The sequence below is a fragment of the Salvelinus fontinalis genome, chromosome 34, assembly GCF_029448725.1.
Source record: "Salvelinus fontinalis isolate EN_2023a chromosome 34, ASM2944872v1, whole genome shotgun sequence".
Classification (NCBI taxonomy): domain Eukaryota; kingdom Metazoa; phylum Chordata; class Actinopteri; order Salmoniformes; family Salmonidae; genus Salvelinus; species Salvelinus fontinalis.
Window position 1 is genome coordinate 5037258 of NC_074698.1, and position 14400 is coordinate 5051657.

Here is a 14400-nt window from a genome sequence, read left to right on the forward strand (position 1 = left end):
ACTCCAAAATGAACACCGTTAGGGTTTTGATGACCACCTACTTCATATGGCCAAGTAGTGAATTATGGAACATTATGCATATACATCCTATCAGTATTATCTTTAATCTTATGTGTATAGAATATGTCATAAATGACCTACTCTTGTTACAAATGATAGCCTACTTTATTTAAAAAAAATATGATTCAAACCATGTTGCGAGGCTCGTCTGGATTAGCAGCGTGGATGTCTTTCTGTTCTAGTTCGTTCTAGCACGGCAGATGGCAGCAATGCACATATGGATGGATTGACAGACAGACAGTAGGATATTCTACTTTGGAGCCTGCTTACGGTGTGGCTGTGTGTGTGTGTTCAGTTGATTTGGCAGGGTTGATATAGATGGGCGGTATTGCCTATAGGGGGGTATGGTTTTTGACGCCGCGGAGTTATAGTAAACAGAAAAGTGAAATGGTAGGCTTTACGTCATGTAGGGAGGGGACAGCGAACGGCTCCGTGAACTGAGCAGGTTTTTAAAATTCTTCACTCTCTGATTTAGAGTCATAATCCAAAATCTTCCAAAAGGATTGGGCTCGCTGCGTTTCCACTGATGTGCCCATTTTTGACAACTTCTGTCTCCATAGTACGGTAAGAGAGTCAAACCAGGAAACTAACATTACCTACACTTGTTTGTGTTATTTGGCAGTTATGTAGGCCTAATATGGGTGTTATTACTGTAAGTAAATATGTAAACAGGCTATACACATTGTATACCTTAAATTGAGATGAAGTGGAGTTTATAGGACAGTTGATAACAGTTTTACATGGGATATTCAGTTGCTCGACCCATTTCTATTTGCCAATAAAAGTGGAACATTTCTGAAGAATGAGGGTGAACAATTACTGTCAACGGTTTTTAGATCCTTCACGTTCATACATAATTCCAGATATTTTCAAATGAACTTCTAATGATTTCGCGGGGTCGTTCAGTGTCCTTTGATGAAGTAGCCTACAGGTTAAATGATCAACGTTCTCCCTGTCAGACAGGTTCAAATTCAGTAATTTAATCCAGTTTTGGTTGAACGGGCTCCTCATGTGACATGTTTCATGCAGGAACAACTGCAATTGATTGGCAGAATATGCTTGTTATTTCCCGGGTAACAGTGTGATTACCACTGTGTGTCTAGTAGCCGCCCTGGCGCTAACTACTGTACCAAACAACTTCTAGAACGAATAGAAGGAAGTAAGTGGAAGTGAAGTCACTGGTATCTGTTGATAATAAGAACACTCCCCTGTTTGTTATCTTTAGGAATATTTTTTTTAAATTCGCCTTGGGTCATCAAGTATACAATAATCGTATATAGGGCACACTTAAGCCCTTTGGGGCCCCGAAGCAAGATTTGGTTGGGTGGCCTCCCACCTCACTCAAAACATTTTAGTGGCCCCAGTCTTAACGATGGAGAGACATTTATTCGTTTTTAAGTTCATTTCCTGCAACTCTACACATTTGCCATGGGGCATAGAAAAAAATCTGTTTCTTGGAAAATTTCCTGCAATTCTACACATTTTGCCATGGGGTGGAGAGAAATTTCTGCAGTTTTAAAGCACATTCATGCAATTCTACACATTTTGCCATGGGGTGGAGAGACATTTCTGCAGTTTTAAAGCACATTCATGCAATTCTACACATTTTATAATGACTTAGGCATATTAATATAATTTCGGGAGTGAAAATGACTAACGAAATCATTGGGGGCCCCATTGAGGTCAGGCCCACGTGCCCAGTCAGTATTCAGCCATGATTACTACAAGTTTAGATAGCTGGCTAAACTAACTAGTAATCAACAAAAAAAAAAAATTGGGGTTATGGGCCCCCTAGCGGCCGTAGGCCCTAAGCAACCCTGATCTATGCCTGGAAGCGGCCCTGATCTTATGGTGTTCAATTCAGCAGCCTTTTCCTCTGCTATTTCATCAATTATGTTGGATTCACTACTTCTTATTTTATGAATTGTCTTTTCAATGTGATATTCTTTTGAAATAACTAATCAATTAATTGTATTATCTAACTTTATTCTTTCATGTTGTGTTTGTCCGTATAGGATTTAACGATATTTGGAAGGGTGAAGAGGAGAGGATACATCACTTTTTTATCTCACCATAGTGTCTATTTTGGTGTATCCTAAATAGCTTTATTTTGCCTCTTTATTACATTGACTTGAAGCTATAGATAACCCATCAACAGACAATACGTCTTCTGAGGCTTACACTTGGCATTTTGCCACCCACCACGTCTCCATTCCCTTTCCCTCATTTCTTGCACTCACCCTGTAAAACTCTGAAGACAAGACATGATGTGTCTGAAGAAATATTTCACAGAGGGCTTGATCCAAGTAGCCATCCTGCTCAGCCTGGTTGGTGTCAGAGTAGATGTGGGCTCTTACTTGCCCCCCTCACACGAGATGATCCTGGGCCCCACCTCAGCCCTCACCCAGACCCAGTTCCACAACCAGCTGGACGGCCAGGACCTCCACCCCAAGACTGTAGACCTGGACGGCTTCTTCACAGCCCGGAGGCTTCTGGGCTGGGTCCGCTCCCTGGACCGCCTCTGGGTGCCCAGCTCGGAGCTAGAAACCTGGCTGGTGCGGCGCGAACCTGATGCCCTGGTGGTGTGGGCTCCTGGCCAGCCAGCCCCCCTGGAGGGAGGGGCAGGTGGGTTGGAGGATCATGCGAGTGACCAGGTGGAGTCGGTCATGAGGTCAAGCGTGGTGGCGGGGTCGCAGGAGCCGGGTTACGGGCCAATCAGAGAGGACAGTCCGAACACCGTGGCGCCCCTTCTAAGAAGAAGCCACGAGGAGGAGGATAAGGATGAGGATCTCTATGAAGAGGTAAACTATGGTGAACTCTTCTACACTCTATGTCAGTAAGACCAGTGGCAGCATAGAGTGGTGTTCAAGAGAATTGGCTGTGTCAGAGCTTATTCAATGTTCAAATACAATGCAGTGCCTTAAACAAATGAATTCACAATAGGGAACTACATTACTGCAAATCAGTCCAAGACTCTGCCACTGGGGAAGTGTGTTCAATTAGGCAACTATCAAACTGTTGATTTACAGAAGGCAAGTGATACACCGGTCATATATCATTAGGGATCAAGGGCAGGATTTACCGGAGGCTGAGATCACTATAAAAAAGGAGGCTTAACTGGGAGAGAAGGGCACCCTTGTATGAAAACAGCCTTTCTGTAAACATAGTGGGGATTCCCACCCTCCTCGGATTCAAGCAAGCGAAAGGTTCCTGGTTGTATTTGCTGTAACATGCTGTTAATTTCAAACCTGCATAACTAAGAGATTGCGATGCACACAAGGCGAGATATTTACTATTTATAACTCCCTTAATTTACAGCGTTAGAGAATGGATCTAAGATTGCAAGTCAAGAATGAAGTGTAGGTTACTTTTCAGAATACGTGACTGGTCGTAAACGATTGTCAGACGTCTTGGCTTATTCAGTGTGTCTAACATGACTCAGCAGGCGTAAAAGACATGCCTGAAATTAGATCCCTTACATACTGGTCTTGACGAGAAAGGGGAGAAAATGTTGGGGGAGGTTCCCTTCTGCACTGATCAAGTAAATGTGGAGGAGGAGTTAAGATGGAGTGTCGCCTTGTTAACGCCCACAAGAGGAAGTCTCGTCACAGGCTCTTTCCATTTCCCCTGAAAACCGGAACATCCGGTTGTTGTGCGACAGGGTCTAGGTCTGCCGATGAAGTGCCACTTATGTGCAGTCGTAGGCTCTGACAAAGTGTTGAGCCTTTATCGTGTAGTGTGGGCTGGTGTTTACGAGCCAATCCCCGTGCCCGACCAATAGGAACACAGCCGGCACGAAGTACGCACACAACAACAAGATTGAAGTGTCAGATTAATATAATAGTTTGATTTCAACGTTTACATGCTTTGCAAGAAGAACGATTTCTCGAATAATCTTTCATCTTTTACATGACATCAGAAAAATCGGGCTACCTAATTGGATTTTGATAAATAAACAAAAATCGCAACTCAAAATAAACGTTATACCACAGTGGCCATGTTTTTTTTTGGGACGCATATTTGATTCTGACGTGTAAAAATGTTGAATGTGAAAACAATTAGCAGACACACACGTTCACTTCACTCGTGCGTAAGCATAGAAAGAGGCTTGCACTGCTGGCACATGTGCTGATAATACACCGCTGCGGTTGGCCAAGCCTACGTCGGCTGACGTAGCCTCTCAAGCCAATCGCAGAAATGTGACAACAAAACTGAAGCAAATCATACAACCTGATTTGGTAACATCTCACAGTGTGGCATGTAATAATCGTAAAAGGCTGAATCCGACGTACAGGGTGGGAAGGCCTTAAAGTGACACATTTTTCCTGTTATAACATTTGTTTAATTCTAGTAAAAAAGTTCCCGGGGATTGTATATTTGGCATGGTGTTTGGTGGGCTGACCTCTTCAGATTTCAACTCATTAGTATCATGACCAATATGACGAGGCAAACCATTTAGGTCATTAGTAGTCAATATTTACTCTCGGAGGACTTGCTGAACTTGAAAATACGACATAAATCACTTTAAAGACAGGAAAGATATCGACAGTCTTGTTTTATCCAGTCTATTCTTGATAAGTGTGGATATCCAACTGTATTGCAACAGTTACATTTGAGTAATTGTAAGAAATTACAATTAACTCAAGTCACAACCCCGTCATTATGTTTTAGCATGTGCTCACTTTTGTTCGAGCCTTTGTTTTGGAACCCGAAACACTCATTGAGCAACAGTGTTGGGCATTGAATGACAGAATCACGGGGAGTGAGTGCAGCAGCATGCCCAAAGCTTGGCTGGACTTCCCCTTGTTTTTCCAACAGCTGAGGGAGAGCTGCTTGTTGATATGGTCCACTAACTGTGAGGGGCGCGTTGGCCGGGGCCCAGGCTACTCTGTGTCAGAGGAAAGTAGGCCAGAGAGGGGTGTGTGACTGGAAATATGTCCCACTTTAGCCACTGGGTATTCAGTCTTGCACCATACATACAGCTTTCCATACCCATCGAAGCCCAGCAGATTTGATGTAGGAATAAACTGATGAAGTACACACATTCCGTGTAGGATATGTGTCACCTTCAAATAAAAATTTTGCAGGAATCTCCTTGCGAATGATTTTGCCGAAGATTGTATCTCCGCCGGGCTGGGCAACCTGAGCTTTTCACATTGTGACATCATTAAAAAACTCCTACTACAATGTTAAAACATTCTTGTGACACCATTAAAATACTCCTACTACAATGTTAAAACATTCTACATTGTGACATTAATTCATTGATATCATGAAACAACTGCTTCTTGTATTTTCTGATGTTTATACGCCAATCACAATAATACTTGATTTTACTATGGAAATAAATGTATCGGAAGATACCTAAAATATTACAGTTAAAACATGTATTTATTTATTTACTCTCCATTTGTTGAATATTGCAAACACAGGGGACAACTTTTACTGCTCTAACCTAGACCTTGAAGGGGAATTCCAAAATCACTTTCATTTAGCACTGAGGTAGAATATTAGTCACTTTGGGAGTGTAGGGAGTTTTCAGTCACTGTAGGGTCTAAATATACAGTATATCTGCTTGGCAACATGCCTGAGTATGCACCCTACACTGGACTCATCAACACTCCATAATGAGCTTGTTTTGGATTGGGGAAAGTATGAGAGTTGTTTTGTTTTAGTCCTCTGCGTGTCATTGCTATCTCCTGGCTTCTGGTCTTTTGGGTTATTTGACTGCGTACCCAGTCTCAACCACGACGACTGCAGACATCCACAGACACCGGAGGCTTTAGGTTTAGCCTCCCAAATCAGAAGCCACTCTCAGGGCAGAGAAAGTGGTGTCATTTGGCATGTCCACTGTCACAGTTGACCAAGTATGAAGTTCAGACTGGACGTGTAGCCCTGTTGGCTATTTCTGGACAGGAGGACATGTTTTTTTGGCATTGCTAACTGGTACTCAGTGTAAAATGTACATGCCTCATGTTTTCCCACCAACCCCCCACGAATACAGTCCTGTTGACAAATATTTTGTAACATAGTTAAAAATATATATTCTTGAGGCTCTTACTACCATAGATGGTTATGCTTTCTGGGTCGACCCAGATTCCAGTAAGTGATATTGAAATGAGCATCTGAGACCAAGTTAGGTGCTGCAATCGTGATGTAACGATTCAGACATACCGATACACTTAGTTCCTTCCAAGGATCTAAGTGTCCCTGATAACGATCTTCACCCGGACTAACTCATCAGTGAAACGGCAACCGCACCGAGACAGCTGGGCTGTGTTTTTCAACTCCAGCTGCATCATATTATGGCAGCAATGTGTGGTACCGTCTGGGTCTGGGGCATGCCACCACATCTCCCCCTCTTATAGGTGTTGGTATTGTTACAGGGCTAGGCTGGACATGGCTAACGTGCCAGACATAACCAGTCCTACAGTATTATGTGAGAGGAGAAAAGTCAACTAAGCTTCCTCTGGGATAGTGCTCTGTGAAACCGTTGCCCTCCCCTCTCTCTGTGCATTCGTACAGAGGGGCCAAGGACCTCTCCTAAGGCCAAGTGCTATAATTGGTCTTAACTTCCCAGACTTGTTATTCAGTTCTATTACAACTCATCTCTGCTCTATTACCTTGACTTGCTCAATGAAACACAAATGCTGCCAAGTTCATCTATCTGAGCATCTCAGGGCAGTAATATTGTGACGTCAATATTGTGGAAGGTGGCAAACTGACAACATCAGTATTGACTCGCCAGCTCTGCTGTAAACCACAGATGTTTGTCTTGGAAACTTGGAAGCTTTGTAGTTATGTTACAATCAGAACATTGGCCCTGTGACCACAGCTTGTTTGTTTTGTAACACGAGGTGGCATCATTCTAGCACACAGTTATACCTTTGGTTTCGCAACGCTTGTTTACTGACTTGGGCTAGTAGTATATGACCTCTTCAGACAGGTGCATGTATATGTATAGCCCTATACCCAGAGCACTCTACACATAGCCCCATGGACCCCATCCACTGCCCAAATCTGTCCAGAGCTGCTGCATTTGGCCTCACACCCCCCTTACCCAACACTTCTCATGTTGTGCTTATGCTTGAGGAAAACATGCTGTGCAATCCCTTCCAGTCACATTCAGGTACATTTACCCAAAGATGCCAGAGTAGCAGGACCACAGGCCTCAGGGAATGGTCAGAGGTAGGGATTGGAACCAGTTCAGGGAACAGAACAGAAAACCAGAGAGAGACAAAATTGGCGGAAGGGAAACAGAACCAGGAACCAAAGTGATCTCTATTCTTCCGGAACAGAACCGTTATTTTCTAACCTTGAGAACCAGTTAAAAAATGTATTTTCTGTTACCAAAATATTCCTAACGTGTAGTATATAATTTAGTTTCCAGCCCCTGGTCAGACGTCAAACATGTTGTCAAATACGGTTCAAGGGGTCACAAGATCAGAATGTTCCAATCAGTCAAAGTGTCAAAGCCAAGGAGAGGCCAGCTAGTCAGTTTCACTCAGGTCGCTGTACGGTAAGGTAGAATCGGGGCATCACAAAGGGCAACATCCCCAACTCCAGTAGTCCCTTTCAGTGGAGGGCGAGAGGATCAGCTGCAAATTTAGAACTGGTTTAGGGACATGACTGGATCAGTTGGTATCACTGAGCTCCAACTTAAGGAAAAGGTTAAGTCTAGCCATCCCACTGTTTGTATGCAATGTCTACTAATGTATGGGCCGTCATGGAAAAATTAAACAATAATAGATAAAACGCAAGGTGGCTCCGATCCCCTCTTTTTGTCCCTGGCATGTGTCCCATCAAAAAAAATAGTACAGCGATAACTTAAATCAAACATACAACGATATATAGGGCATTGTATGGATGATTGAATGTCATAGTTATTATGCTTAATAAGGAGGTGCAGATAACGTTGCTTCGCCTAACATTTCGATTATTATTGTGTGTTCACAGGATACAGATACGCTTTGGCAGGATCACTCTGATCGTGGACGCCATCAGTGGCCTGAGGAGGGAGAGGAGGAGGAGCTGGTGGGGGACACCTGGAGAGAAATCTGGAGGGATGGTGGACGCTCTTACGACCGTGCGAATAGAGAACTTGCACAGGATTTATCTGATCAGGTGGGACTCAGTCCTGAGGCTTACAATGGCAATAACAAGTATGTGAACCCTTTGGAATTACCTGGATTTCTGCATAAATCATCTAAGTCACAACAATCATCTTCATCTATCACAACAATAGACAAACAGTGTACTTAAACGAATAACACACAAATAATTGTATTTTTCTTGTCTATATTGAATACATAATTTAAAACATTCACAGTGTAGGTTGGAAAAAGTAGGCTTACTCCTAGGCTAATGACTTCTCCAAAAGCTAATTGGATTCAGGAGTCAGCTAACCTGGAGTCCAGTCAATGAGACGAGATTGGAGAGGTTGGTTAGAGCTGCCTTGCCCTGTAAAAAAAAACTATTCACAAGAAGCATTGCCTGATGTGAACCATGGCTCGAACAAAAGAGATCTCAAAAGACCTAAGATTAAGAATTGTTGACTTGCATAAAGCTGGTAAGGGTCACAAAAGTATCTTTAAAAGCCTTGATGTTCATCAGTCCACGGCAAGACAAATTGTCTATAAATGGAGAAAGTTCAGCACTGTTGCTACTCTCCCTAGGAGTGGCCATGCTGCAAAGATGACAGCAAGAGCACACTGCAGAATGCTCAATGAGGTTAAGAAGAATCCTAGTGTCAGCTAAAGACTTACAGAAATCTCTGGAACATGCTAACATCTCTGTTGACGAGTCTACGATACATAAAACACTAAACTAGAATGGTGTTCATGGGAGGACACCACGGAAGCCACTGCTGTCCAAAAAAAACATTGCTGCATGTCTGAGGTTTGCAAAAGTGCACCTGGATGTTCCACAGCGCTACTGGCAAAATATTCTGTGGACAGATGAAAATACAGTTGAGTTCTTTGGAAGGAACACAACACTATCCGTGGAGGAAAAAAAAGGGAAAAAAAGGCACAGCACACCAACATCAAAACCTCATCACAACTGTAAAGCATGGTGGAGGGAGCATCATGGTTTGGGGCTGCTTTGCGGCCTCATGGCCTGGACAGCTTGCTATCGTCGACAGAAAAATGAAGTTTATCAAGATATTTTGCAGGAGAATGTATGGCTATTAGTCCACCAATTGAAGCTCAACAGAAGTTGGGTGATGCAACAGGACAACGATCCAAAACACAGAAGTAAATCAACAACAGAATGGCTTCAACAGAAGAAAATACGCCTTCTGGAGTGGCCCAGTCAGAGTCCTGACCTCAACCCGATTGAGATGCTGTGGCATGACCTCAAGAGAGCAGTTCACACCAGACATCCCAAGAATATCGCTGAACTGAAACAGTTTTGTAAAGAGGAATGGTCCAAAATTCCTCCTGACCGTTTGCAGGTCTGATCCGCAACTACAGAAAACATTTGGTTGAGGTTATTGCTGCCAAAGGAGGGTCAACCAGTTATTAAATCCAAGAGTTCACATACTTTTCCCCACCCTGCACTGAATGTTTCCACAGTGTGTTAAATAAAGACATGAAAACCTATAATTGTGATGTTGTTATTAGTTTAAGCAGACTGCGTTTGTCTATTGTTGTGACCTAGATGAAGATCAGATCAAATTCTATGACCAATTTACGCAGGCATCCAGGTATTTCCAAAGGGTTCACAAACTTTTTCTTGCCACTATAAAATGTCCATATGCCATGTATACCTGTACACTTGGACATCCTGGTTCAATTATGTTATAAACGCACATGCTGAAATGTTAGACATGGCAAGACTGGCATACAAGATGGAATAGGAGCCGCTTTCCCCAAACACTGGAAACTTTCCGCCTCAGCTCACAGACCGATTGAGAGGCCCTGACAGGTGCACTTTCGGGAAGCATAACACTTCGGTTGCTTGAAACAAAATATGGGTTTTCTATCCTGGCTGTGCGTCGTGAAGCAGGATAGAGTGTTTGGGGTAGATGAGGTGGAGATAGGAAACAGTCTTCCCAAGTGTGTAAAATAACAACATAACAGAGAAACCTTCCCTTTTATAGGGCAGTTTCTAACCACAATCTCTTGCACTCCTACGGGTTAGAAGAGACCTGAAACCTTTGCTTATCCGCTATACCTAATTTTGGGGACAGGGGCAGCCACATATCAATACAAAGGCATTTGCACTCCTCGGTGGTGTATAGCTGGAGCATGAGATTGCTTGACCTAAGGAGAAACACAGTATAGTGAAATGAAATTGACATTCGATACCACACTACAAAATGATTCAGATAAAGCCACGCTGTTCTGTTTAGTTTACCCTCTTGCCATAACATGTTTTGTAAAAGCCGAATCATCTCCACCATCTGTGTCAGTTCAGCCCAGAAGAAAGGATCCATTGTCACCATCCAGAACATCCAGGTAGCTCTCTGCTCACTCCTGTTCTCTTCTCCATCAGTTTGCCAGCTTGGAAGCTCAGTCCTCAATGTCCTTCCAGGAATGTCTACGGCTCTTGGAAGACACCTTCCCTTTTGGAGAGGAGACAGAGGTACAGCACAGTTGTTTTGTTTGATGGTACTAGGGTAAGAGATGACCATTGATAGGTTTGTTGATCATTGGATGACCATTGTGATGTTTCTGTTTTTAGCCGTCAGACCCAGTTGGCATAGATCTGAGGGAAGCAAGCGGAGAGGACCCAACCCCTGTCCGAGAGCTTCTTCTGTCCCCCCTGTCGTCCCACGAGGATCCCTCTCTGGACTTGGAGCAGCAGTGGCATGATATTCTCGCCATCATGGAGCCAGAAGTATGTCCTAAGTGGTTTCTGATTTTATCCCCTTCATAATTTATTTAAAATGTTGAAAAGTGTATAAACTTTGAAATACCCTTGCCCTGAAAGTAATTTAAAAGAACATCTAATCTAACTTCTTGTACTATTTTGGAAGGATATGGACCTTGACAGAGATGTAATGCAATCTGGATCTATTCAGAGTTCCAGCTTGATGGACCCCGTTCACCAGGATGTCAGCCTTCAGCAGGCAATCCTGCCCAGAAGCAGCCAGGATAGTTACCCCTTCAACCCCAGCTTCGGGGGCAGTGTTCCCCTGGAGTCCCCACTCCAGCTAGCCCTGCTCAGTCAGTCCTCCAGTGGACCTGACTTTGACCTTAACTTAACCTTTGGCCCTTCTGACCTGACAGATAGCGCCCTACCTTTGGCACTCAATGGCACAGTTGGCAACCCCATGCCTTCCATTCAGTCAAGTCTCTTTCTGGAGGAACCAGTCCTGCCTAGCCCACTCGGCTCCCTCTTGGATGATGCCTTGCTGGATGAGCTTAGCTTCCAGGGCCTGGCTCTGGAGGAAGGCTTCAACCCAACACAGGCCTCCCAACTTGAGGAGGAGCTAGACTCTGACTCTGGACTTTCTCTGAACTTCAGCCACAGCCCTGCATCCCCTAGCGGCTCGGAGGCATCCTATTCCTCTTCTTCGTCCTCTTCATCGTCTGACTCTTCTGTGTTTTCTGAAGAAGGGGCTGTGGGCTACAGCTCTGACATGGAGGTTATTGTGGAGCGAGAGGAGGGTGCTGTGGGAGGCTACTCCCCAGAAGTCAGCAAGATGTGCAGCACAAGCTACCAGAAGCCTGGGCGTTTCAACAACCTCCCTTGGCTGGAACAAGTGGGCCACGACCATACCTACAACCAGCCTAGGGCCACCTCTCCCAGGCAGGGAAAATCCCTCAAGCTACCAAAGTCGCGTTACAGCAAACCCTACGAGCATGACATTTCCGATAAGCTTTGGGGCCGTGATGAGCGCCGGGCTCGCACCATGAAGATCCCCTTCTCCAACGATCTCATCGTCAACCTGCCCGTGGAGGAGTTCAACGAACTTCTGACCAAGCATCGTCTCAGTGAGGCCCAGCTCAACCTGATCCGAGACATTCGCAGGCGGGGCAAAAACAAGATGGCCGCTCAGAACTGCCGCCGGCGCAAGCTTGATGTCCTGTTTGGGCTCGAAGAGGGGGTAGAAGGATTATGCCGCCACAAGGCCCGCCTGTTGAAGGAAAAGGCAGAGAACCTTCGCTCTGTCCGGGAAATGAAGCAGCGGCTCAGTGGTCTGTACCAGGAGGTTTTTTCCCGTCTGCGGGATGAGCAAGGAAGACCCTTGCTTGCCACTGACTACAGCCTCCAATTTGGCAATGATGGACAGGTCCTGCTTGCTACACGGAACGGTTCAGCCAGTGAGCAAAACTGCAAGCCCCACAAGAAACAGAAGGACGGAAAAAAGTGAAAAAATTTGTTCGGTGTGTAGTTTGGAGTCGATTGACAAGGAGATGGCTGTAAAGTTACAAGAATTTCTCACAATAAGAGGGAACTGAAAAGGAAAGATGCAAGAGGATGCTCTTCCTAAAATCGGTTTAATCTGCTCCGATAGTTTATTTGCCGGAAAGGACATGTAGCACAAATATGATCATGCAAGAATCTTGTGAGCATCATGGAAAAACAAAAGGGAAAACCTGTCTCAGGAGCAAAATAACTGTTGGGAGGACCATGTCAGCCTTCCAAAGAAATACAGTACATAAAACACTAAAAGGTGACAAGGAGGAAGGGCTAGCATAAGGCCTTCAGCTAAAAGACAAGACCGGGCCCTTAGCGCAATGCGGGCACATTGCTGTTCCGGTTTTCCAGTGCCTGTATGTTGAGAGGTTGGGCCTAGGTTCCTTGAAGTCATCACTCACAGGACAGTTTATTAGGTATACATCTAGTACCGGCTCAAACCCCCCTTTGCCTCCAGAACAACACAAACTCTTCTGGGCATGGATTCTACAAGATGTCGGAAACTTTTGTTGCTCAATTGGTATCAAGGGACCTAACATGTGCCAGGAAAAACATTCCCCACACCAGTACACCACCTACACCAGCCTGTACCAGGCAGGATGAGTCCATGGACTCGTGCTGCTTATGCCAAGTCCTGACTCTGACATGAGCATGACGCAACAGGAACTGGGATTCAGCAGACCAGGCAATGTTTTTCCAGTCCTCAATTGTCCAGTGTTGGTGATGACATGCCCACTGGAGTCACTTGTTTTTAGCTAATAGGAGTTTAACCCGGTATTGCGTCTGCTGCAATAGCCCATCCGTGACACGGATCAACGAGTTGTGCATTCCGAGATGCCGTTCTGCACACCACTGTTGTACTACGGCGTGATTTATCTGTTTGTGGCCCTCTCTCATCAAAAAGCTGTTTTTGCCCACAGGACTGCCGCTGACTGGATGTTTTATTATTTGTCGCAACCTTCTCGGTAAACCCGAGACACCGTTGTGTGTGAAAAACTCAGGAGCGCGGACGTTTGAGATACTGGATCCGGCGAGCCTGGCACCGACGATCATACCACGCTCAAAGTCACTTGGGGCACTCGTTGCCCATTCTAATGTTCAATCAAACAGTAACTGAATGCCTCGATGCCCATCTACCTGGTTTATATAGTAAGCCTTGGCCACAAGACTCACTGTCTGTAGGAGTGATCCATTTTAATGAACGGGGGTTGTGTACCTTAAAAATTGACCGGTGAGTGTATACCCAAGTAAAAAGGGTAAGACAGGGGAGCCTGGTTGAGAACAAAAGGGAACCAAAAAGGTTTGCTCCTGTCTAAAGCCAACCGAACACAAGTTGCCATTAACTGGTAGTGAAGGAGTTGGATAGTGCCTTTAGTAAAGCCTTAGTTACCCACACAGCTATCTGTGGTTCTCAGGGGATGTGACTGCATGACATGGTACAATGATATTCAGGAAATAACTAGTTTAAAGTACCTGGAGATAGTATCTACTAATAGTATCTAACAATATTGTGTTAATGATATGGTTGTGGACTTTGATTTGTAACAAGTTGAAATTGAATGCCTTATCACCGGTCATCATAGTGGAATACAGCTGTTAAAGCTGCATAAAATATCACAGCATTTTCATAAACGTTAAAAAGTTTTAAATGCCACTACAAGTACTGTGATTGTGTCCTCACACTACTGCTATGCTTTGTCAAGCACTTTCCAAGTGTCCAATATCAGCAACAGAAAAGTATTTAACAAAAACACTGAATTAGGTGCTTTATTGTATTATTGGTTTGAAAAGAACAAGATATTGTTTTAGGAGGTGTTCTCGCCCCATTTGGTTTCATACTTTTGAATACTTGCTGGCAACCAAGGGATGTTGCTTTTGGGTGAATAAAACATTTTCAACCTACATCTCTTTTTGATCCCTTATTTCTTGACAATTTAGTGATATTACTAGGAATACTAATACCAAAGAATT

At 44.3% G+C, this 14400-nt stretch overlaps 1 protein-coding gene across 1 annotated transcript; it reads left to right on the forward strand.

Moving 5' to 3' along the window:
• The first annotated feature begins 33 nt into the window (after positions 1-33).
• On the forward strand, positions 34-14331 carry LOC129832902 (endoplasmic reticulum membrane sensor NFE2L1-like). Its single transcript, XM_055897012.1, has 6 exons — positions 34-624; positions 2076-2861; positions 8017-8184; positions 10558-10647; positions 10747-10902; positions 11042-14331. Exons 2-6 carry the CDS (start codon positions 2325-2327, stop codon positions 12380-12382), a joined length of 2292 nt encoding a protein of 763 aa, XP_055752987.1. The 5' UTR covers positions 34-624; positions 2076-2324; the 3' UTR covers positions 12383-14331.
• Positions 14332-14400: the final 69 nt, after the last annotated feature.

Excerpts from the sequence above, each read along its gene's own strand:
- LOC129832902 (XM_055897012.1), top strand. The coding sequence starts at position 2,325 with ATGATGTGTCTGAAGAAATATTTCACAGAGGGCTTGATCCAAGTAGCC. Across the intron at positions 2,862-8,016 it reads ATGAGGATCTCTATGAAGAG|GATACAGATACGCTTTGGCA; the intron begins GTAAACTATGGT and ends GTGTGTTCACAG. Across the intron at positions 8,185-10,557 it reads CACAGGATTTATCTGATCAG|TTTGCCAGCTTGGAAGCTCA; the intron begins GTGGGACTCAGT and ends CTTCTCCATCAG.